The following is a 25,696-nucleotide window of genomic DNA, read 5'->3' as shown; positions in this document are numbered from 1 at the left end:
AGGTCTAATGGCGCCCCTCGTATATGTGTACTTTACCAGTATGTCACTAAATAATGTTAATAGTAGTTACTACGGTCTTAGCAGTCTTAGCAATTTTGGTGATGCATTCCTTTAATAGTACTATTGTGTCAATATATGTGTATACACCATATATCAGCCATTACATTAGCACATTAACACATAAACATTATTATAGATTATCATCATCTACAGTGGCACCTGTCCAGGGATGGATATATTAGGCAGTAAGTGAACAGTCAGTTCTAAAAGGTGATGCCTTAAAAGCAGGAAAATGAGTGAGCATAAGAAGTTAGCTAACTTATCTAAGCCTAGATAGCCAGGTACAAGTCCAAACACAGCAGAACCTGTCTCTTTCTTTTACTTCCAACACCATTCGCTTGCTTTTTTTTAATTTTCAATACTTGTGTTGGTAGTTCAGCAGTTAACTTTTAGTCAACTGCAACTGCACTGGGCTGTAGCTGAGCTAGCTAAGTAAAGACGAGTGTAGCAAATGGGCAGAGAATGTTGACTTCAGCTTTTTGACCCTTTAAGAGGGATTTTTGTCTGGGCTTTCAGTCAGCCAGACTGGAGTTTGTTCTGTGGTGAGCCAGAGAATGTTATCCTGTTAACTAAGCTAATACTAACCAGCTTCTCTCTCCTGATTTAGAGCAGTTTAACATTTATTGAAGGATTGTGAACTTAGTTGTTCGCTTGATTTGTGACCTTGTGAGCAAACAGAACTTTGATTTTTGGTTTTAAAATAATGCAGGATAAGACACAAACACAGAACCATGTGTGATGAGTTATTCGCACAACTTGAAAAAAGGGGATACGCCCAACCCTTGGAAGTTGATGTTAATGATTTGAATGATCGGTTTAATGCTTATGAGATTTCTCACACAAAATACAACACTATTCCAACCAGGTCCTTCAATATAAAAAAATACCCCAAAACATCAGATATAAAAAGGTAATTCAGTAGTTTATTATTGTATTGGAACACATTCTGTATATCATCTGCGATCACTTTTAAAACCTGATGTCACCTGCAGAAACAGCATCACATACTGCTGCACAAAAATATATGTCTATATTTGATACGTTTTACAGCAAATGAATTTTCTGTGAAGTAAATCAGAAAACCCAGATTACATTTCCCGTTTTCTTCAATTTCCATGGACTCCAACATCAAGTATGATATATTGAATTGCTTCCAAAACCAGTTTAAATATCAGTACAAATAACAAGACATTTAAGTCATAGTGGCTCATATATGGACGTACAATAAACAGTACAATATAAACGTGCACAAAAAGACACAATACATGTTTTAAAAAAAAAGAAGAAAAACTAAAAAGAAAAAGATAATAATAGTGTGCGTCTTGATACGTTGATTCCTGTTTTGGTCTTTTTTGCCCAAGTCTCCGCTAGCAGTGAAATTACCATACGGGCCGTAGACTCACAGTAAATTCACATTCAGTGCATCTGAGTCCCAAAGAAAGCAGAACATGAACACGGGTCCTATCATCACACTTGGTCAAATGAATCCTCCATGTTACCCAGGGTTGAGAATCATTTAGGTTAGAGGTTGCAGAGCTGTACTAAAGGTGTTTCACAAACAGACTAATGGGTCTACAATCTAGATTTGTAGATATTACCGCCAAGCTGGAAGCCCAACTATGAGGGAACAGGTAGCAAAACATGCTTGTGCTGATTGGACTTTAATAAAAAAAAAACACATTTCTTCTTCCTAACACCATTACAGGTCTTATGGGCTAACACTGCACATCACATTGCCTTTGACCCACAACGCAAAACCTTTAGTAACATTGCATGTACGTCTGTCATTATATGTACACTACTGAGCACAGGTCTGAGACCACCCCAGTCAAAACAGCCTTTAAATATCAGAATATATTTCTGAGATAATTCATTTACACATGGAAACAAAACAAATACAGAGAAAATGGGACCCCTAACAACCGTGCAAGACCTGGTAAAAATTCTCATCAGGTTAACAGCAGTGTCATGCTCTACTGAAAACACAACTTCTAAAAAATAAGGAAAGAATAAAGGTGCTTCAAATGGTTTTCTGAGCAATGCCTCACAAAAATCACATTTAACCCCATGAAGAAGCATGTCTCTAATAGAGATACACAGACTGTAAATGTGTGAGTCAACACTGTGGATCTGAAAAGATGTGGGGCTGATCTAGATGCTCTTACTGAGAAAAGCAAGCAGACCTCAACACTGTTGAATGTGTTTGGGATGACAGATTTCTGCAGAAACAGTGGCTTCTTTTCCACTGCAGTGGACCCCAACATATATATTTGGCATTCTACATCTATAAGATGGTCTCCGTGGCAGGGTTTGAGACGATGCATGCAGATTACACGATGCTAACAGATGAATTACAGATTGCAGCTAGCTACATTAGCCTTGTAGATGTAGTGCAAGAATTAAACTGTCAAATAATTTATACTAAATGCCATGCACTTCCTGGTCTAGATGTAGCAACACAGGAAATGAAAAAATAAACCGTAAACGGTCTATAAGGGCCATTTGGCCCTGCAGTGAAAATGAGTCTCCTAAGAGGAATGGAAGCTGTGATGAAGGTAAAGGGTAGACTTGCTAAATACTGAAACATATGAAATTGAATTTATTTGTTGGGACGTCTGTCATTTTCTCTTAAACAGATGTTTTCTGTGTTTTCCCTGAAGCTAAAAAACTAATAACTTGTTCCTCACAACTGCTTTGACTGGAAATGAAGTAGATGAAGGTGGTCTCACTGCCGGTTTTGCACAGCACGGCACTTATTCACTCTCAAAAATCAAATAGTGTGTGTGCGATTGTAACATTTGTGTTCACCTTTTTACTGCCTGTGTCACTGCCCTGATCTATTCTCAGCAGAGAGTGGAAGCAGCGCATGACCTTATGCCTGACCACTGACCTCTGCAGCATTAGACCGTCCTTGACACTTGGGTTCAGAGATGACACTAAAATTCAGAACAGCCTGGTAAGGTGTTCATCATTCTTTAGCTCTGTGTGTGTGTGTGTGTATGTGTGGCTGAAAATGTCTCTATGCTATAAATATAGCTGCACTGTGGTGACGGAAGAATGGGCACATGCTGACCAGTGTGTATGTGTGAGTGTGTGTGTGTGTGTTAAGTCCCCTTACTTGGCTGTGCCTCAGAAAGATAAAGGCCATGCATTTCTAACCTCCCCAGCACTCCGCAGGGGGGACCTGGCTGGGTTTCTATTGATAGCTTTTGAACACAGTTCCTCTTTCCAGTCAAGCCATGCAAAATACCACCCCGTCACGAGTCGTTCGTTTTGCTACTTGGAAATCAAGATGTCTGACCTCCAAGAGGGAGGCCTAAAAATACAATATAATGAAACAACATCAAAGTGCGTTCGCTGTGATCTCCGAAAGAGGCTGAGAAGTCGCCACTGACAGCTTCTTCTGTTTGGCTTTTGTTTGGTTGGCTTTTTGATGAAAACTGTGTTCATGCGTGGTGATGAGGGCTGGGACTTGACTGGCGCTTTGGCCCACTCTAGTTGAGTTGGGACAGGCCCAGAGCTGAGGTAACACATAACAGCAGAAGACTGAAGCTGGCCAAAAGCACTGTGCTACCAGATCGGAAAACCACACGACCCTTGCGTGGCTGCACTGGTCTGAACGTTTTCACCATGGGCTCGCCATCGTGGAACTTCAAACTGGAGAATGCTGCCAGCTGTGGAAGACAGACAGACAGACAGACAGAGAGACAGACACAAAAGCAATGTTAGACTGCATCCCCATACAGATTAAGAGTCATTATTAGGCTTAAAGGATTCAGTTATGAAGTACCACATGTTGGTGTTACAGAGTAGTACCCTACAGCTCACGTGATAATAATATACACTATATGGACAAAAGTATTGGGACACCTGTTCATTCATTGCTTCTTCTAAAATCAATGGTAGTAAAAAATTTGATTATCCTGCTTTTGTTGGAGTGACCGTCTCTGCTATGCAAAGAAGTCCAAAATGTCCAAAATAAACACTAATCATAATACAACAAAAAAGTTTCAAGCTGTCTAAATACACTATATGTCCAAATATGTGTGGACACCCATTCTAATAGATGCATTCAGCTACTTTAAATTGCACCTTATAGCTGACACAAATGTGCATACGCAGGTTTTATTTATTTGCCAGTAAAATAGGACTCTCTGGAGTAGATAAACATCAGCATATTTTGGCACCATGCCTAATGCAAGGGGTTGGCTAGAAGAGTACAAAGCCCTCCAGCATTGAGCTGGGGAGCAGAACTGTGCCCACTGAAATGATGTATAGTTCTCCATTCATGATTTGCTCTTGTTGCTGAATGCAATCAAATCCCCACAGCGGTACTCCAAAATCTAGTAAAAAGGTATTGTATGGCCTGCAATTTACTGTTACCAGTATCCTATTCACAAGCATCCTCCATGTGATCAGTCTCACCTGCTCTTTGCTGAGTGAGATGGTCTCTTCAAACACGGTCCATACCACTGCCTCAGTGCAGGAAGGGGTGGTCAGAGAGCCACTGTAACGGTAGTACTTGGTCAAGTTCCCCTCAGGTAGTATGAGGTTGCTGAGGGAGATACCACTAATGGTTGTGTTCGTATCTAAAACAAAAAAAAAGACAGTTTCATCATTGTAGACTTTTTGTTGACTATTTCTGATAAAACACTTTTTGATGTGAAATAAGGTGTTTGTTTTTTTTAAACTTACCTGCACTTACCACACCTTTCAGAGCTTCAATAAATCCATCATACTTCCGGTTTGGACTATTTGATTCCTGCCAGCAGAAATAACAAACAATCATTAAAATATCCTTCAGGGGCAAAACAAGCTGGCCTAGGAAAGTCACTGGTCAGTAAGATAAGAGCTTGTTGGAATGACTGCTGATGTTTTAACATAGTTCGTGAGATACCCATTAACCTGATTCCCTTATTCCCCTCTAGAAATGAAACTGAGCAGCGGTACCTCATAGAAGAACCCCAGTACTGCTACTCCAGTTGGATCACGCAGTGCTGCGTCCAGAGTCTTGAAATCTTGTCTCATATGCACAATATGCAGCTGATAACAGAGAAAAACATGTACTATTAATGATGAAGAATGGCTCACACTGTAGCAGCATTGGCCACTTTTCCACTGCAGGGCCGAACGGTCTTGAGTAACAGCTCCAGCGGCTTTTCCACACGGACATGGTTTTCTCAGCACGGTTTTCTCAGCACGGTTAGCTAGCTGCAGTGTTGCCAACTTAGAGATTCTTTGCCGCTATATTTAGCTTTTTTTTGTGACTAACGACAAATCTAGCTACTTTTTTGGTGTTATTGGAGACTTTTGGAGACTCTGAGGTGAACACACATTTATTGATTAAGAATGTAAAAAGAAGTGTATGGATTTTTAATAGTTAATAGTTTGCATGCAACGATTGGTGTCAGACAGTGGTTCCTTTATTGTTGTGATTAAAACCCTGACCAAAATGATTTCTATTAAATTGTAAGCCCTGAGTCATTGTGCATATCGTATCACCAGGTTCCTGTCAATACACAGCCCTAATAACAACACAGTCTCCAAAAGTCCCCTTTTAGTAACTTGGCTGTGTTACAGTGAAAGTTTGGTTATACCTCCATGGGATACTGCTCTCCATCAACAGTGTGTTCAGACCCAGGGCCGCCTTCTTCTCCCCAGTGGAAATGAAACTGCACAGCTTTGTAGCTGTTTCCGAGATTCCCTTCACTCACTGTGGCCATGTGAGGCACAGGTACCGTCACTGCAGGACAGAGGAAAAGAACAGTCTTTTAGTCGTGTATTGCTAATGCATGCATCATGTTGTGTCTGTTGACCAGTCACATACACCAGTCCCTGTAGTTATTGCCAATACAACTGCCAATAGAATAGGACTCTCTGGAACAGATAAGCATGAACCTATTGGAACCAGGCGTGGGCTAGATGGGGGTATTAAACCCCCCAGCATTGAGCTGTGGAGCAGTGGATCTGTGTTCTCTGGAATGATGGATAATGCTCCATCCAATACTTTTGGCATGAGGTGGGGTGGCGATCAACCAACATCCTGACCTCACTGACCCTGACCAAATTCTGAATGTTTGAGTCAACCGAAAAGAAATAAGAAATAACTGATTGGGCTTTTTTTGACCTTGTTAGTTCTAGTCTCTGGTCATGCTAACATGCTAATGTGCCTTTTTTGCCATTTATAATTAATTTATATTCACCACATATTGCAGCGTCAAAAGCTGGGTTCAAAGTGAGCAGTCAGCCATGCTACTACTTTCCTGAAGTACAGAGGGCTAAGGGCCAACAGTGACAGCTTAGTGGACCCGAGTACCGAACCCACAGTCCTGAGATTAATAACCCCAATAATAATCTTTTTTTCATTTTTTTTTAATTAAAAACAACAAACAACCACACCCACTGATCATAGAGCAATATGCTCGGCTAGCTCAGATTCCTCCCTGTCATTCCTTACTGCCACTGTCATAGCAGTGATGTCAACAGATGTCTGCAGGCTGGGACTGTTGAAAAAATGGAAAATGAAAACACCAGCCAACACCAACAACAGCCGCTGTACTGTTTTACCTGCAGCACCCGCAGCTCCTCGACTCATTTAGGCTGGTCAGTTGTTTTCAACACATGGTAAAACCAGCTGCACAAAAATGTAAATGTTTGGTTGTTACATATTTAGCGGTAAGAGTAACACTGGGTTTAAGGGTCAAGAATAAGAAGTAGGTTACTTTGTAGTAGACCTTAGAAAATGGCTATTTCACAAAAATAGTTACAAATATATATATATATACTTTTAAAATGCAAATACCAGCAATGTAATGATCATACTGCAGTATTTCAATGTACCTCTCTGGTTGCACAAAATGATCTAGTTTAATTAGTTCAGGTCTAACTGGACTAAGTTTAAGTCAGTATTCAGTTTTATATTAAAATGGTCAAATTCTGAAAAGCAGCTACTAAAAATTAAGCCACATTTATCCCACCACAGCACAGCAGTACAATGGGATTCAACCTCTGTATTTAACTCATTCGTGGCAGTGAACACACACACAGAGTGATGGGCAACTACTTTACCACCCAGGGTGCAATTTGGGGCTAGATGCTGTTCTAGCCTGTTCTATGTCTGTTCTAGCCTGTTCTGAGAGCATGTTCTCGTCCATAGGACTGTACTGCAGCATCAGGACCCTAGCATTATCAAGGTTATACTGTATCAAGACTGTGTATCTCTATTTTCTTCCTGTATCATTTAAACTTTCAGCTGTCCTTTACATTGGATGAATATTTTATGATGAATGGACCAACAGTCAGAATTTGCTTGGAATTAAATACTGGTACATTAGATCACATTAAAAGTTATTAATGTTTTGCATTGCTTTCTGTAAAGTTATCATTGTGGAGATATGTGGTTTTGTTAGGCCAGCAGTGATATCTTCTAAAGCTGGTTTTACTAACTACAGTGTGTTTGTGTGTCTTTATGATCTAATTTGCTCGTTCAGATCATGCCATCAGCAAAGAATGATTTGGGAGAAAAACTCAGAGGATTCTGGAGTCAGGAATGAGAAATTTGACAGAGAGAGTTTAAAAGGAGGTGACGGGGTGGTGAAGGGGTTGAAAAGAGTTAGTCAGACATGTGGACCAGGTAGGGGCTTTAGGTATGTTCCTCCTCCCAAAATCGAGTTATTTCATATAACCACGAAAATACAAATATCAGATTGGACTCAGAGTCTCAATATTAAATGATTCAGATCAGGGTCGAGACATCCGTGCTGTAATTTAGTTAATCTCTCTTGGATAAAGCCTCGAAAAACAGCAGCAGCAGTAAGCTGAAGAAGGCCCATCTTTCTCCAGGTCATAAAAAGGTCACAGACATGCTCAAGCTAGACGCTCTGTTGTGTGCAACAATCCATAGGGATACTTTCTCAAAGCTGAGCTTTTCCCACCAGCCTGTGGAGACAGTTACGTCGGCCTACGTCTCCAAGGGTACCTTGTGGATACTATTTCGCAGCGTGTCTAGTGTGTGGCAGTTGATCCCTGCCACGCGTCTGTGGTTGTTGCTGACTGGACGTCACTGAGAAGTGTTGTGTGCAATGCTGTTTAACTCTGTATACAGTGGTTCCCAACCCTGATCGGGGGGAACCCTATGTCCTACACATTTTACTGGATTACAGGATTTCTTCTCCAAAAGACTACTTTAAACATAGGAAGGATGTGTTAATTAGCTAATTAGCTGGATCGGGTGTGTTGGGAGCAGGGTTCATACAAAAATGTGCATGTGCCAGGGTTGGGAAGCACTAGTCTAGTGAATAGATTATGTTCTTTTCAATAGGGCTGGATGGAATGAATGTGTGAACAGGTCCTTGTATGCTCTTCTCTAATTAACTGATCACAGCTGTTGTGGGAGGTGTGGGTAATTTGATAAACTGTGCTGGACGTCCTGCACAGTTTTGTGCTTTTCCTGGTCAAACACACCTGATTCAACTCACCTGTTCAGTGCCAGGTTTATTAAGTCTGTTAAAGCAAGGAAATCAGCAAACTACGCTGGACTCCGGCCCCATAGTCCTAAAATGTCCTATGACTTTAAGGAAAGGACTACTTAACCATCCAAAAGGCTAATTGATTTGCACTTGTTCTATATATAACCATTACTAAAGAATGGCTTTTAGACTTTATTTTTAGACAGTGTCTGACACTGGAGAAAGATACAGGTCTGACATTGGAGAAATACATGTTTGAAAATAGAAAGTTTATCAAAGCATGGCTTCAGGTTTTATACACCAAACCCCCTGGAGACCAAACCACCTGGGATGGTGCTGCTGGCTCTCGAGCTGAAAATAAGCTTGCTAGGCTTTTATAGTGCTCGTTAAATGTCATTATTCTCAATTTGAGCCTCACCTTTTCAAAACAGCAGTGCCCTACTGCAGAATTCAATGTCAGCCCTAATCAAACAAAACCGATCTCGCTAATCAAAACCTCCAGGAGCGTCTCGTGAAAAATTAAAGATTGTAGCAAACATTTCAAGCAGCACGGTTGGGAGCCCCTGGTCTAATTAGATTCTAAGGATATTAATAATACAGTTATTGTGCCACGGTGTCTGTCCTGCCAGGCTTAAATGATGTGCCAGTAGAATGGGGCAATACTTTAGTGATCAATAAGACAAATCATAAATCTGAGGGTGAATAACTTGACGTATTAGTGCTAATAATTTTAAGAAGCTAGGAAGCAGGCTAGCCTGAGTTAGATAGCATCTTCATTCTCATCTTACCCCTAAATGTGTGTTGACGCAAACAGATACTTGCCCTTTAATCAAGTCTCAAACAAACCTCAAATGTGATTTAAAGAGATCGCACTAGAGCAACCCGATCACTTCAGAGAAACCTGAACACCTAACCTGATACTCTGGCCTTCTTCCACTCTCTAGAGAGTACAAAGAAATGGTGGGCTTGCAGCTTCCTAGAGTCTAGAGATAATTTGGCTAAATATATACTTCGTTACATAATTATTTATAGCAATGCATGTTGATATCAGAACACACTGATATCAACATGCATTGCTATAAATAATTATGTGTTGATATCAGAACACACTGATATCAGCAGACAATTATTTTAAAGCGATTATTGGACACATGTTTAGATTTGACTGATTTGATTCAAACCCAATACAAATAAGTGTTGGATTTCTTTATATTGCTGTTCACTTTAAGCTTCACCCATTATGGTTAGAGCTGTTTGTCCTTTTAATAAAGAGCTAAAATGTTTCCTTCTGCCTCCACTGTAATTTTGTGAACGCTGCAAAACGCTATAAATCATTTATATTACAAAATTAATTCGATAGTTACGTCAGAAACATGGAAGAAATGTAAAGAACTGTGATTGTTACACAACAAAACCTTCAAAGTATAATAAAATTTACTTCTAAACAATTAAACCTGTAAAATCCACAAGTTCAACAGAATTTCTTTGCTAGTTTCAATAAATTAGTGAACAACACATAAGAAAATATCAAAAACACCAGTAAGTTAGTATTTTTTTTCTTGTGACTTATATATATTATATATAAATTGTAGCTATACTGAATAACATTCTCTTGTCAGCTCTAAGAAAAATATTTAGTTAAGCTAACATAGGAATGATGAATTCTGGTTTTATCATGTGACAGAAGTAGGCAAATACAGTGTTAGGAATCTCCAACAGACTCTTACTGTGTGGTGCAGTGTGCTTATCAGACAAGACATTCTTTAAAGAACCCTTGAAGAAACCCTTCTTACCAGAGTGTCCATTGTTCTTCAGGATGCTACTGAAGGCCTCCTGGTAGCCAGTGAATTTGAGTGGTGTGAGGAGATGGTCCAGCCTTGTTTTCTTGGTCACTATGTTAATAGGAGATTGTTTGCTCTTGCTGCACTCCTCATTTACCTCGTGCCAGAATTCTGGTCCTGCAAACAACATGAGACATATGAGAAAATGATGTAACGACCATTACCGCTGATAGATTGCTTTAACAGAACTTCCATTATGAGCACCCCTTCATCAACAAAAAAACAAACAGATTTCATAATTGTACACAGTAAGGCAATGAGCATACCTTTGCAGTGTGAATCACAGGTCACCTGGGTTTGGTAGCACCATTCTGTTTGGAGAGAAAGACACACACATAACAAGAGTTCAGAGGATGTCATATAAGGCCTTGTACACACTTTGGGGTAGAAACAACCTAAAACTCTAAACCAAAAAAAATCAACCAACCCAAAGTTGGTTTGGCCTATCTAATTTGGCTTGACAGAGAGTCACCCTGACCCCACAATCTCACCCAAAGAGAGAAGATATATACACATGTGTTTGTCTTTTTGTTTGGGCAAATACAGAGAACATATATATTAATTGAAGGAATCAAGAGTTGTTTTACTGCATATTGTATTATTATTATTTTTAAGGTTCCCTGTTATATAAGTGCACTATGGGGTATAAGATTCCTAAAATTCATTTACTCTTTGGGGAACTATTCCCTTCAAATTGTGGTCACTCCATTATGTGGTCAATTTTTCTTGATTGGATATAACTTTCTCCTGTGGCGCTGCTGTAAACTGCTGTCCCTCCCTCTATCGACCCCCACTCCCCATCATTACATGGCCACATTCAGCTTTGTAAAATAATGTAAAATTCTCTCCTTTAAAATAAATCCAATTCATCATGGATTCCTTTGCATCGATTCATCCTAAACTCCTAGAGACTGTTAGTTTTGTTTGTTTGTTTTATCATGACTCCAGCAGTCAGATTGTATTAAAGTTAATATTCATCTCATGCAAATAAAAAAAAAACTATTTTGCAACCCCCCCCCCCCCCCCCCAAAACACAAACCAAATAAATTAGTTCATTCATTAAAGTAACACCATTCAGGCTCCATTTCCTGGCATGCATCAGCTTCCTCCTCCTCGATGGCCCTATGTTAAGACTGTCCTAGGACAATGGGACTGCCATTCACATTGTCATGCGAAACAATGCTAACTAGCTTCTTTATTTTGGGAACTAACTGGATGCTTCCTTTGACACAGGAACTACTACAAATTTGTATCCACTGAGGGGTGCCTCCTAATTTCTCCGCAGATATCAATCATATTTATGAAATTGTATTTATTAAACTCCTCATTGATTGTTATGTTTTGCTTCAGTCACTGACAAATGATGGATTGTGCTTGTGTTTGCTCCCTGTTTAATGTTATTCTCAGTTAAACAAATGGCAGAAAAATGCACAGGAATTGTCATCCCATTGTTTTGTTTCTGAGCTGACTACAGGCTGGGGGTTCACGCTCCGTTCTCTCTCGTAGCAAATCCCGGGTTCCAGCATTGCATCCGAGCCACATTCTCAGTGTTTGTTTCAGAATTTATTAATATTGCACAATGGGGACGTGAGTTTCCGCCTCTACATATTTTGACGCCGCTTCAGAATTAAAATATTTATAACAAAACACACATGCCATTGAAAAAATGGATAGGCTCTTTTTTTTGGGTTTCTTGTTATTTATGATTTGCCATCAACACGAGTGGTGTACGCCTGCATGCGTCTGTGTGTATGCAGGTGTTTAAGAAACAACTCGACGCTTCCCTGTGTTTCCCTACTAACCCTGGAATTATGCAATTTTACTGTAAAATAATTATGATACAAAAAACTGAATATCATCTGTGTTTCCACAATGAAGAATGGAGTACATCCATTTTATACCTGAGGCTGCATACCAGTCTAAACCCATGGTCCCATATGTCCAAAAGTATCCACAGGCCTCTTCTAGCTACCTAGCTATTTTAAGGTGCACCCACTGCAGATACAGGACTTGAAGTGCTTGTTAAAAAGAGTAGGACACTTTGGAGCATATCCAATCCCAAGAATCAGCTAGAGGGGTATAATGCCCCCAAGCATTGGGATGTGGAGCAGTGCAGCAATTGCATTCTCTGGAATGATAAAGTTCCATTAAATACCTTTTGATTGAGTTTATGATCCAGTACTTTTAACTCTTCAGTACTCTTAACTTTTAGCCATGACTCCTAAACTCCCTCATCATCTTATCTTATCCAGAGTGACTTACATTTGAATTGTTTTCCACACGGAGGCCAATTTAGCTTTAGGGGTCTTACCCAAATGACTCCTAATTATTGGTGCAGCGTAGTGTGCTTACATAGCCTAGGAATCAAACCCAAGAGGAGGGCAGTGTTGTTACTCATTACACTACACCAAAACCCTCGTCAACACTCTTGATTTCACGGGACGAGCGGGTGCCTCAGCTTGGTAGATACAATGTAGTTCTGTTATGCAATTTCACATGGACTCAGGCCAAGATATGGTCTAGACTGAGCACTAATGTCTGTCAATTTCAGTGCATCTATCTGTCTACCAACATGGTTCTTAAAAAGCGAGGTGGTTTCCAGAGGCTGAATCTCAAACAGCTCCCTACTCCCTAAGTAGTGCACAATGTAACTTGTAAAATAAGGGGCTCTATACTCCATATATGCAGTACATACACACCAATCAGCCATAACATTAGCACCCTGGTCTAATATTGAGTAGGTCCCCCTAGTGCCACCACAACAGACCTGACTATTCAAGGCATAGACTTGGGATAGACTGTTCAGGACAGATCCTTTAAGTCCTGCAAGTTGTAAGGTGAGACCTCCATGGACCACATCAATAAGCCTTAGAGCTTTAGAAAAAGAAACCTGCATCAAGTCCTGCACGATGTTTTGGAGATGTTGTGACCCAGTCGTCTAGCCATCACAGTTTATCTCTTGTCAAAGTGGCTCAGATTCTTACGCTCGCCCATTTGTCCTACTTTGAACACACTACCTTTAAGAACTGACTGTTCACCTACTGCCTAATATAATATCCACCCATATCACCGGTCAGTGGTGCTAATGTTATGACTGATCAGTGTATATACCTGCATACACTTATACACATACATTGTCACTGCCTATGTTGTTTTTCCCTTCTGGCCGTTGTTGTTTGCATTGCATACGAAAGTCATGGCGAATGGTCCAATAGAAATGCTTCAAAATAGTTAAATTAGATTAAACACTTTTTAAATTGACTTCTATTGAAAGTTAAGAAGGTGTTTTCCTTCCCCTGTAAAGTTTTTTCCCCCCATTTGGAAGCTGAACATTAATAAACTGATCAGCTTTCTTTTAAAACCCATGATATTTACTAGCGTGTTTTGGAACATTGGGAACAATGAAATCTCAGGAGGCGCTAAGCTCTGGCCCTAAGCTCTTGGGAAGAGGGAAACTGTCAGAGACGAAGGAAGATATGACACTTTCTGCATGACGACAGATCATAAACTAGGACACGATTAAACATTTCTCCTCACGTCTCCTTTATAGTCGCTAGCATTAGCTGTCATTAGACTGTATTAGCTCAGCAACAATGCTTTATCACCTTAACCGGCCTGTAATCACATTAACATATCTCACCACAGACTGTAGCCCCTTGTTTCCGTTGTTACGGCTGAAGTCTGTCTGATGATTGAAGCTACTGTAGCTGCTGATCTCAGGTTAGATAAAGTATTTAAAAATAGACGGATGCTGTGAGGCTTCAGCAGCACGTCTTCACCTGAGATGCCCCCATAAAATTCCCTTTTTTGTACAAACATGGTCACAGAACAGCTTTATGGATAAACCTGGGCCAGGTCTCTAATGATCTGAAGATCGCATGGCCTAATGTATGACCCTGAAATACGTTTGTAATTCCTTCCACTGAAAAATCCCCAGTGGCCCGTTTTAATGGAAATATGTCGCAGTGCTCTGAACTATTAGCTGGTATACCCGTATAACATTGTAACACCTGGAATTGATATGTAAACATATAAGATTAAGATTAAACCCTTTAATAGGGTAGTTTACTGTAAGCTTGTTTACTGTAAGCTAGTTTACGGCCTAACAAGTGCTAGCCGGTCGGATTACCACTTAAATACTGAGATTATGATCAATTATTAGCTATAATTGATCAAAATTATTTTTATTATAATTGTGATGTTGTTATAGGAGTAATTGTGGTGTCTAATAAACAAAAGTAAATAATAAGTTAAAGATTTGTGAGATAAATAAAAAGTGACCAGTCTGGTCCAGTGGACCACTGATTGTGTCAGACACGTAGAGACTGCTGGACATGACAACATGATAGATCTGCGTTTTGCAATTATTATTACTGCAATGTATCATTACTAAAGAGATCAGCTCCAACACCCATCACTATCACTGGGTGTTTCCTCTCCTTACATCATGTAAGCGTCTAGTCACCCCAGTATGAAAACTGAATTATGACTGGATACAGACAATCACTTCAGTAAACTGGAAGTCTCGCCTACATGGACAAGTATTGGGACACCTGTTCATTCACTGTTTCTTCTGAAATCAAGGATATTTAAAAAGAGTTTTTCCTGCTTTTGTTGGAGTAACTGTCTCAATAAGGCTTTCAACTAGATTTTGGAAGATAATTGCTGTGAGGATTTGATTGCATTCAGTGACAAGAGCACTGAGGAGGACAGCATGTTGGATGATCACCGCCCCCACCTCATCCACTGCTCCACAGGTCAATGCTGGGGGGATTTATACCCCTCTGGTCCAGGCATGGTGCCAATAAGTTTGTGTTTATCTGCTCCAGAGAGTCCTATTGTATTATCAGTACTTCTCTACAGGGACTACACAAGGTGTGTGTGCATTTGCACATCTGTCAGCCATGGGTGCAACTTAAAGTAGCTGAATGCATTCATTAGGAGTGGTGTCCACAAATCTTCCTTATGTCTTTCTACATAACTGGTCTCTAATGTGTCTTTAGTGGTGAAAAACTGAAAAAAATACTGTAAATAAATGTGTACGACCGAAACACACCCGTACAACGCAATTTAAGTACATTTATTGTCGATATACGTCTACAACTCGAAACAGCTGTATCTTTAGAAAGCCTTGGGCAGAGTGCAGGACCAGCCATGCTATGACGACCCTGGAGCACAAAGGGTTAAGGGCCTTGCTCAAGGGCCCAACAATGGCAGCTTTGCGAACTCTGATTTCAAACTCACAACCCTAAACTCAATAACCCAGCGCCCCAACCACTGAGCCACCATTTAGCCTCCACATTTGACCCCTCTGTAGCAGTGAAAACACTGACACTAGTGAATAGGGGCAGTGAGCACAAATTCACAGAGTAGTGGACAGACAACTTAATGCCCTGGAAGCAATTTGGGGTTGGGTGCTTTGCTCAAGGACACCTTGACCATGAATATTGAGGGGGGAGGGGGGGAGGGGGGCACTGCTTCTACAATCCCCCAACCCAATTGTGGGTTCGGGGGGTTGATTCGGCAACCTTCAAATCCCAATCCTGCTTCTTTACCCTTTGGGTCATGGCTTTGTATTTTTTTCCCCATTTATTTCTATAGACAGTGAGCCCGTTTTAGGGGAGTTGACTACTATTGCAATATGTAAAAGGAAAAGGTGCACGTATTTGTCACTGTACAGCAAAATGTGTCCTCCGCATTTAACCCATCTGTGGTAGTGAACACACGAGAACTAGGGGCAGTGAATACACCCACACCCTCAGAGCGGTGGGCAGCCAACTCCAGCACCCGGGGAGCGGCAGAGAGGGTAAAGGGCCTTGCTCAAGGGCCCAACAGTGGCAGCTTGCCGAGCCCGGGAATCGAACCCACAACCCTGTTATCAATAGCCCGGGGCTCTAACCGCTGAGCCACCACTGCCCCTGTAGCTGTGAAATATACATTTTAATGTCCACAATGTACTATTTTTAATAGACGTCATTGAAGTCTCTTTATTGGTATTTAAAATGAACAGCTGTATACTTAGATAGAGTGCAGGGTCAGCCATGCTAATACTGGGATCAGTATCGGGATTTTAACCTTGTTGAGTTGAAAATAAAACTTTATCACAACACTGATGTTTATCTGTTTAATACGTAGAGTCAAGGCACCATTTTTTCAGTGAATATTCTCAGTTAGTAAAATTTAAGACAAAAGCTGACAGCAGTGTCTCTCACCCCTTCTCCTACCGGACAGGCTCAGCTTAAGTTCTGACCTCCTTTTAACCTTTTCCAGCTCATTTTTCCTAATTCTCTATCATCACTCCACTGCTTAGTGTGGTCCAGACGAGGTGCCCCCCATTTATACTCCAGTTAGTCCCGCTCGAGCAATCCGATTGGCTGAGAGACGTTCTAACGCTCGGTCCGAGCTGAGTGAGCTCTGCTGGCCATGCGGACCCCCGGGATAGCCGGCTGTGCTGCGGGGCTATGGGCTACTGATCAGGCATAACCCAGCAGCGCGAGCGGTAAAGGGAGCTTCATTCAGCTATTCGGACGCAGCCTCGGTAACAGCCGGCCAATCGCAGCGCAGGAGGCTGGGCTCTCTTCGCCAATCTCATCTCCAGAACGAGAGGGCAACACAGCGCAGACCGGCTGCAGGTGCAGCGGTGCTGGGGACTGATGCCTGCTGCCTGCCTGCCTGCCTGCCTGCCTGCCTGCCTGCCTGCACTGTCCTGGATCTTCTCAACATCTGTTGAGAGACGTTTGCTGTGGAATTTGATTGAATGCGTCCCGTAGGTGTCGTTGGCTGAGGAATGCGGATCGATTTAGGGGATTTAATCGTGATGGACCACCGCAGGGGTCGTCAGATTTGAATGATGGTGAGAGGTCCGAGGGGGAATAGTGCTATTAGTCTCACGTGTGTGGCTTCGTAAGGGTGGATGTGCCTTAATCGTCCCGTCTAAATATAGGCTAGTCTGTTTCACTGACCTTTACAGTTAGTTAATAAGCACTGAAGGAAGCTTATGTCCAGTTTTAAATAATTTCGAGGTGTCAGTGCTTTACAGGGCAGTAAATAAAGTATAAAATGTAAATAGCTCTATTTTAATGCATATGTACACCTCATGCTGATATTGGAATAACAGACCAGTTATTATGAGTTATTAATAATGACTTATTTATAGCTAAAGAGGCGCAGCTTAAACTTCTGGACTGTTCAAATCAAAGGTTCACACACACATAACAGCACAGCCTGAAAAAGGCTGTGAAATAAAACAAACATATCAAATAAATAAAACAGTGAAAGACTCACCTGAGCTGGTGCATATCTTCAAAATCGATGCCAAAAGGACAGAAGAAATAAGACCCCGCATTGTGGAGCTGATCCGGCTTCACTCGACCTTCTGGTTTTAGACTGAGGCTGTCTTCTTTCAGCTTTCAGGGGTCCCACACTTATTTATCCCCCTTTAAGAGCTCTATGGGTGGCCCCTCCCTCTTGGCCATACCTCTCTCACACACATGCTGAGAGAAACAGCACATCTGATTGATCAGTTCCCCTACACCCTCCTCCCCCCCCCCCCCCCCACACACACACCCAGATGACTGTTTACTCTGTGATTAGGAGAGAGAGATAGCGAGAGGGAAAGAGGAGGTGCAATAATGTGAAGGTGCTCCAGGGCACCCGCTGATGAACCGGCTGCTCCTCTGCAGGTCAGCTGCTCTCGGTTCGAGTCAGTTTCTACCTTTCGGTGGAAGTGAGGGAATTTACAAGCCCAGGTGAGGGTCTTACTCTTACTCTTCTCTCTCTCTCTCTCTTCTCTCTCTTCTCTCTCTCTCTCTTCTCTCTCTTCTCTCTCTCTCTCTCTCTCTCTCTCTCTCTCTCTCCTCTAATAATGGTGAATAAAATAATAATAATAATTGCATTTACAAAATGACATATCACATATTTATATCTGCATCTTCATTACATGTCCAAATGTTTGTTTACACCCCTTGTAATGAATGCTGCTTCATACTTTAAGTTGAACCCATTGCTGACACAGATGGGCAAATGCACACACACACACACACACACACACACGGCTTGTCTAGTCCTGGTAGGGAAGTACTGCCAATACAATATGACTTTCTGGAGCAGAAAAACATGAACCTGTTGGCACCGTGCCACATGCCAGGCATGGGCTAGAGGGGTCTAAAGCCCCCCAGCATTGAGCTGTGGAGCAGTGGAACTGTGTTCTCTGGAATGGTGGATAGCGCTCCATCCAGTACTTTTACTAACACTCTTAATCGCTGAATGCAATCAACTCCTCACAGCAATGCTCTAGAATCTAGTGGAAAGCCTTCCTCTCTGGACAGTAGAGACAGGTACTCCAACAAAAGCAGGAAGAAACAATGAATGAGCATGTGTCCCAATACTTTTGGCCATGTCGCGGATATACGTTAATATCTATAATTGTAGGAGAATAAATGGAGACAGTGTTGCTATGAACAGTGAAGCAGTGATTTGTGAGCAGTTGTTACACACATATGCCTCACCCTCACTCCCTCCCTCTGTCCCTCCTGTTCTTTCCTCCTTCCCGCTCTCTCAGTGTTTATTGATATTCAGTGCACTGTGTGTTTTCAGGTAACTGTTTTGAGGAAATGATGAGGCAGTTTAGCGCGATCACTCTTCCTTCTGCAGATGTTTATACCGGGATGATCCTGAAACACAGCATAACTTTCATTCTTGCTGTGTTTGGTGTTGCTCTACATCAGGAAGGTGGAAGGACGTCCTCTTATCTTATCTGATTTTTAGAAACCTTGAAGGGAATGAAGCTGCAGGGCTGTGAATGTGTGTAACACATGGGCTATAAACCTGTCTCCTGTGTTGCTGAGAATCCAGGTCCACACTGATTGATTCCAGTGTGTCCTTGTTTGTGATGTCCAACTGGAGAATTTGGATCATCTTTAAATTCGTATGAAATTCACTGGAATTGTTGCTCAGTTAAAAGATGATGGTTTAAACAGAAGGGTTTTACCTGGAAAATGCCCGAGTAACGCGCACTGCAGCTGCAGTCTGGAGATCTTGCTTCTGAGTCTGCAGTTTGAAATACAACAATAATTGTAAGACTAAAATCTGATGATAAAATGTAAACTGTGCTCCAGTATTGTACCCCCTCCCCCTACTTTCTCCCTAATTTCTCCCTATCTCACAATGCCACAAGTGCTGGGAAGATGAAGGCTAGCATGATCTTCCCCCAAAACACATGAACCCAGCCTCAAGTGACACACCGGAGGAGAGAACACTAACTTCCAGTTCTGTAACTGTCAGCAAAAAGACCAAAAGACATTTAATAAAGTGAGGGTGGGGGGGGGGGGGGGGGGGGGTAAAGCCATCCTGTGGTCCGGTGGACTACGGTGCTGCCACTATGACTCGATGTTTGAATCCTGGGTCATGCTGCTTGCCGTCAGCAGATGGAGTCAAAGAGAGGACAATTGGCCTTGCTATCTCAGGGTGGGTTAATGGCACTCCACAGATGTCTGTTGGGAAGCTGTGCTTTTCTCCGAGCAAGCTGGCTGCCTAGCAATGCTGCACCAGTGGTAGTTCAAAAGAGGTGGTGGTTGACTTTACATGTGTCAGAGGTAGTGATAGTGATAGGAGTTGGGTATTGGGGGATTGGCCTTCCAAATTAGGTAGAAAATGAGGTTAAATTAGGGCATTATACCCACCCAGAGAGAGTAAGGCCAATAATGCTCTCTGGGATTCCCACTTACGTATGGCTGTGGCATCACCATAGATTGAACCTGTTATTTCTTGATGATAGTACCAGTGTGGTTCAATAATGTGGAAAACACATGTAAACATGTATTTTTAAAATCATTAATTAAATAAAATTTAGATACACTTGATTATATGTTGTGCTCACTGACTGCTTATTATTATTTATTTATTATTGTCTAAATCCACATAGGGATGTACATGTGCACTTCTTTTGTGTACAAAGCATTTCACCTCCAGTTTGTTCATCTTTTCTATACTATATACTCATCAGCCATAATATTAACACCACAAGTCTGATCTGACCATTCAAGGGATGGACTCCTCAAAAAGGGGCGCTGCCAAGGATTTTGTGCCCCAAGAAAAGATATTACACTGGGCCTCAACACCCCACCCCACCACCCCAGTCCACTCCAGTCCTGAAAATGTACGGTAACATACACCAGCATAAAAGGCATGATTCGGTTTTGCAGGATATGGAAAAGTAATTACAGTGTTTATTATTTATTTATTTTGAAGAATTTAATAGAAATGTTTTATTAATGATAAACAAAATTGCCACTGAGCCCCTGCAGTTATGCCAACTGACAAGTTGTTCAACACAGTGCTGCTCACCTCCTTCTTCAGTTGGGAGAAGGGCTGTGATATGGGGATGGGGAGGCTGAAGCTGCTTCTGTCTGTCCTGGCACCACTTACAGACTACATGCTTTCCTTCATGGAAATTTGGGTGACATACTGTCTTTCTTTTTCCTGTCTTTGTTGTCGTTCTTCACATTTCTGATAACCAGGTTTCGCTTTTGAATGCAATATGACGCTTCTCTTTAATCACTGCTGCGAATCACAAATCACACCTATTTTGAGACTAAACCATTGTATGTAAATATAGGGGGGGAAGGCAAAACAAGCAGTGCAGAGGCTAAATAAAAATTTCCATGAATGCTGAAAGTTTAATAATTCAATATTGAAATTAAAAATAAAATTAAATGTTATTATACATTTTTAGGGCTGCTGTCAGTCACAGGCCCTTAGAATTGTCTCCCACCTTCCCATGCCATGGGTACCCCTGTCCTCCAGACCTCTGAAGGGGTCCTGTGGTGTCTGGCATCAAGATGTTAGCAGCAGATCCTTTAAGTCCTGATAGTTGTGAGGTTGGGCCTCCATCGCATCAATGAGCCTTAGGTGCCAATAACCCTGTCACCACCAGTTCACCGGTTGCATTTTCCTGGACCACTGACCACTGTATACCAGAAAAAAACATTAGTCCTGCCTGATGGTGTATTTGTCACATATTTTAACCCTAACTGGAAACCAAAAGGTCTTAGGTCCATAGGTTCCATGTTGGCCCCACATATGGATGCCCACCAGGGTCCCACCAGGATCAATGATGGGATCAGAAGGGGTTAAACATTGGCCCTGTCTGGGTTGTACACTGCACATGGGGCCTAGATGGGACCTATGTTATATTAGGCCCCGACTGGGTCCCAATAACGAAGTACGTACAAACCCACTCAGAGCCAATGCCCTCTTAGAACATGCTGGCTGGGAATGGGTCTCGTTCATCAAAATCCTCCTACGAATTTTCTTAAATTTGTTCTTGAGGAAAAGTCAGTGTCAGTATTGTTCCCAGCTCTGCTCTTATAATGATGGAGCCCATTGTCCTCTTCAACTGGTGAATGTCAGAATCTTGCATAAGACTGGCATTGCTCAAAGATCCTTTTGTAGCAGTTATAGCGCCGGGCTATCGATAACAGGGTTGTGGGTTCGATTCCCGGGCTTGGCAAGCTGCCACTGTTGGGCCCTTGAGCAAGGCCCTTTACCCTCTCTGCTCCCCGGGCGCTGGAGTTGGCTGCCCACCGCTCTGGGTGTGTGTGTACTCACTGCCCCTAGTTCACTAGTGTGTGTGTGCGTGTTCACTACCACAGATGAGTTAAATGCTGAGGACACATTTCGCTGTACAGTGTACAGTGACAAATACATGCACCTTTACCTTTATAAGCTGACTCTATTTTAACAGAGAAGCTAAAATAAAAGACCTGGAGTCAGACAGTGTGTTTGTGTGTGTGTGTGTGTGTGTGTGTGAGAGAGAGAGAGAGAGAGAGAGCAATGCCAAAACAAAGGAATACAGTACAGGTATGTTCACTAATTAAGGTACAGAGGAAATACAAATGCTTGAGTGTAGCTTTGAAGTTAGGCATAGGGGTGTAGGATATGGGTACCAGTATACTATCCTTTGATGTGTTAAAAAGGTTTGTCTTGTGGCCACTCGCTTACTTTTACTCCCATCAGTCATAACATTAGCACCATCTGCCCATTGTTGAGTAGGTCCCCTACCACAACATCTGACCCATCTGAGGCATAGACTCCACAAGGTGGCACCAAGACGTTAGCAGCAGATCCTTTAAGTCCTGCAAGCTTTGAGGTGGGACTTTCATAGATCGCTTCAATGAACCTTAGCCTGTCACAGGTTCACCGGTTGTCCTTCCATGGAGCTCTTTTGATAGGAACTGACCACTGCATACCAGAAAGAAACCCACAAGATCTGTCTGGGGTTTTGGAGATGCTCTGATCCAGCTGTCCAGCCATCTCAGATTTTTATGCTTGCCCATTTCTCCTGTTTTTAACACCAACATCACCTTCAAGAACTGATCACTGTTCACCTGCTGTCTAATATATCCCACTGCTTGACAGATAAAGATAATCGATGTTGTTCACTTCACCTTTCAGTGGTGTTAATGTTATGACTGATCAGTGTATATTTCCTAAATTGTACTGTTTTTAAAATTTGAGCTGTCCCAAAGAACGTTCTGGTGACTGTGGTGTCACCTGGGATCAGTTTCCACATTTCTCACGCTTCTGTTGTGTCACTCTGAGCTAGTGACGCTCCTGGCTCAGCACTTCATGATGTGGATGAGACTTCTTAGGTTTCTGCTCTTGGAAAAAACAACTCACCTCAGTAATGGTCAGTCCACAAAGACGTACCTACACTCTCTTTTTCCAATGTGTGTGTATCTATTTCTTATCCACTAGCTAGGACTCCCCCTGCCACAGAACATCAGTGTTACTGTCCTTCATGATTCATCTTCACCATGTCTGCCAAATCACCTACCTTACATTTTGTACGCCCCCACATGCTGCCTAAACAGCGCTGACCCTTAGAGGCATGGACTCAACAAGACCTCTGAAGGTGTCATGTGTACACCTTCCACAATACATTAGCCGCAGATTCTTTAAGTCCTGTATGTTGTGAGGAAGGGCCTCCATGGATCACATCGGTGCGCCTGAGGTGCCCATGACCCTGTCTGCAGTTCACTGGGTTTCTTTTCTTGTAGCAGATTTGCTAGGAACTGATCACTACATACCAAGAACATCCCATAAGACCTGCCTGATGTTTTGACCATGTTCTGATCCAGTCGTCTAGCACCTCTAGACAGGTGCCAGAAAATCCGGACCAAACAAGGTAGGTGTGAGGTATTGTTTATGCACATCTATCTCTAATCCACTAGAGTTAGGACCTCCACCGCAAAACCCTAAATATATGTTAAATATTTCCCAATTTGGTACTGCCAATTTGTAGCTCCCCCAACACTGTCAGAGTAAGGTCTTCTCCACTACATATAAAGCCAGCCACCGCCTCTTTTCGCCAGACACTGATGCAACATTGCCGGGCAGAGGACACGCTTGGAGGAAAGCGCCCCAGCTCTGCTGCACCAGCTAACAGACGCCTGTTCCGGCCATCATTGCTTTGGGAGTAATGAGAGGAGAGAGCTCCATTGACCCACTCGGAGAGAGTGGGCATCCCTGTTTGTGGACACCCCTTCTAATAAATGCATTCAACTACCCTGATTGCTGACACTGATGTACAAATGCACAAATACAGCTTGTCTAGTCCCTGTAGAGAAGAACTGCCAATTCAATAGGACTCTGTGGAGCAGATATACATGAATCTGTTGGCCCCATGTCTAATGCCAGGCGTGGGCTAGAGGGGTATAAAGCAACAGTGGAACTGCATTGTCTGTAATGATGGATGGTGCTCCATCCAGTACTTTTGGGATGAGGTGGGGTAGTGACCATTCAACATCCCGACCTCACTAACGCTCTTGTCTGATCAGTCATAACATAATGTCCGTCATAACATTAAAACCACCTGCTTAACATTGTGTAGGCGCCACTTATGCTGCCAAAACAAATCTGACCCTTCAAGGCATGGACTCAACAAGACCTCTGAAGGTGTCATGTGTACACCTACCACAATACATTAGCAGCAGATTCTTTAAGTCCTGTATGTTGTGAGGAAGGGCCTCCATGGATCACATCAGTGAGCCTGAGGTGCCCATGACCCTGTCGCCAGTTCATCGGTTGTCCTTCCTTAGACTTTTGGTATGCACTGGTGACAGCATCAATATTGCTTTGTGTCTGGTGACATTCCTGGCTCTCGGTTCTGCATTTTACTTCAGACCATGCTTGCATCAAAAAGAGAAAGAACCTAAGAAAACTGAACCTGTTTTGTGCTTTTTAATGTTTAAAAGGAGCATAAACCTCATTATTGTAGCTGATTTACATATTTCTGGTGCTTCTTCAAAAACCAAGAGATCTTCGTCTTAACCCTGTGGTAAATATAGTGTCTCTCTAACACTGAGCGTTGCTGACATCTAGTGGCGGAAAAAGGACACCGCAGCCATTCATGACAACACAGACGGCCTATTTAGGAGTGCAGTTGTGAGTAACTTGTCTAGGTGCTGAAATAACACTGTTCCCTTCCCTTGAAAATATCAGACTGCCTGGAACTGTTCATTTAATAAAACAGTGGATAAATAAGTATTGAAGGTGCTCTTAGTTGTCATGCAACACAATAAATGTTAATTCAGCAGTGTAAGTGTTAATTCAGTAGTGTTAGTTGTAATTCAGCAGTGTAAGTGTTAATTCAGTAATACAGGTGTTAATTCAGTAGTGTTAGTTGTAATTCAGCAGTGTATGTGTTAATTCAGTAATACAGGTGTTAATTCAGTAGTGTAGGTGTTAATTCAGTAGTGTAGGTGTTAATTCAGTAGTGCAGGTGTTAATTCAGTAGTGTAGGTGTTAATTCAGTAGTGCAGGTGTTACTTCAGTAGTGTATGTGTTAATTCAGTAGTGCAGGTGTTAATTCAGTAGTGTAGGTGTTAATTCAGCAGTGTTAGTTGTAATTCAGCAGTGTAAGTGTTAATTCAGTAGTGTTAGTTGTAATTCAGCAGTGTAAGTGTTAATTCAGTAGTGTTAGTTGTAATTCAGTAGTGTATGTGTTAATTCAGTAATACAGGTATTAATTCAGTAGTGTTAGTTGTAATTCAGCAGTGTATGTGTTAATTCAGTAATACAGGTGTTAATTCAGTAGTGTAGGTGTTAATTCAGTAGTGTAGGTGTTAATTCAGTAGTGCAGGTGTTAATTCAGTAGTGTAGGTGTTAATTCAGTAGTGCAGGTGTTACTTCAGTAGTGTATGTGTTAATTCAGTAGTGCAGGTGTTAATTCAGTAGTGTAGGTGTTAATTCAGCAGTGTAGGTGTTAATTCAGTGGTGCAGGTGTTAATTCAGTAGTGTAGGTGTTAATTCAGTAGTGCAGGTGTT

At 41.9% G+C, this 25,696-nt stretch overlaps 1 protein-coding gene and 1 long non-coding RNA gene across 2 annotated transcripts; one reads left to right on the top strand and one right to left on the bottom strand.

Moving 5' to 3' along the window:
* Positions 1-963: 963 nt before the first annotated feature.
* On the bottom strand, positions 964-17,774 carry ca4a (carbonic anhydrase IV a). The gene is made up of 8 exons (XM_072663583.1): positions 17,654-17,774; positions 10,636-10,680; positions 10,322-10,486; positions 5,658-5,803; positions 5,011-5,103; positions 4,756-4,822; positions 4,486-4,649; positions 964-3,734 (listed from the first exon to the last, which is right to left on the bottom strand). Exons 1-8 carry the CDS (start codon positions 17,712-17,714, stop codon positions 3,555-3,557), a joined length of 921 nt encoding a protein of 306 aa, XP_072519684.1. The 5' UTR covers positions 17,715-17,774; the 3' UTR covers positions 964-3,554.
* Positions 17,775-17,986: 212 nt separating this feature from the next.
* On the top strand, positions 17,987-23,856 carry LOC140572709 (uncharacterized). The gene is made up of 3 exons (XR_011980659.1): positions 17,987-18,117; positions 23,428-23,555; positions 23,743-23,856. It is a non-coding gene; the product is annotated as an uncharacterized lncRNA (long non-coding RNA).
* Positions 23,857-25,696: the final 1,840 nt, after the last annotated feature.

The sequence above is a fragment of the Salminus brasiliensis genome, chromosome 1 (assembly GCF_030463535.1).
Source record: "Salminus brasiliensis chromosome 1, fSalBra1.hap2, whole genome shotgun sequence".
Classification (NCBI taxonomy): Eukaryota; Metazoa; Chordata; class Actinopteri; order Characiformes; family Bryconidae; genus Salminus; species Salminus brasiliensis.
The sequence above is the reverse complement of the archived record's forward strand: the minus strand, read 5'-3'. Positions and strand labels throughout refer to the sequence as shown.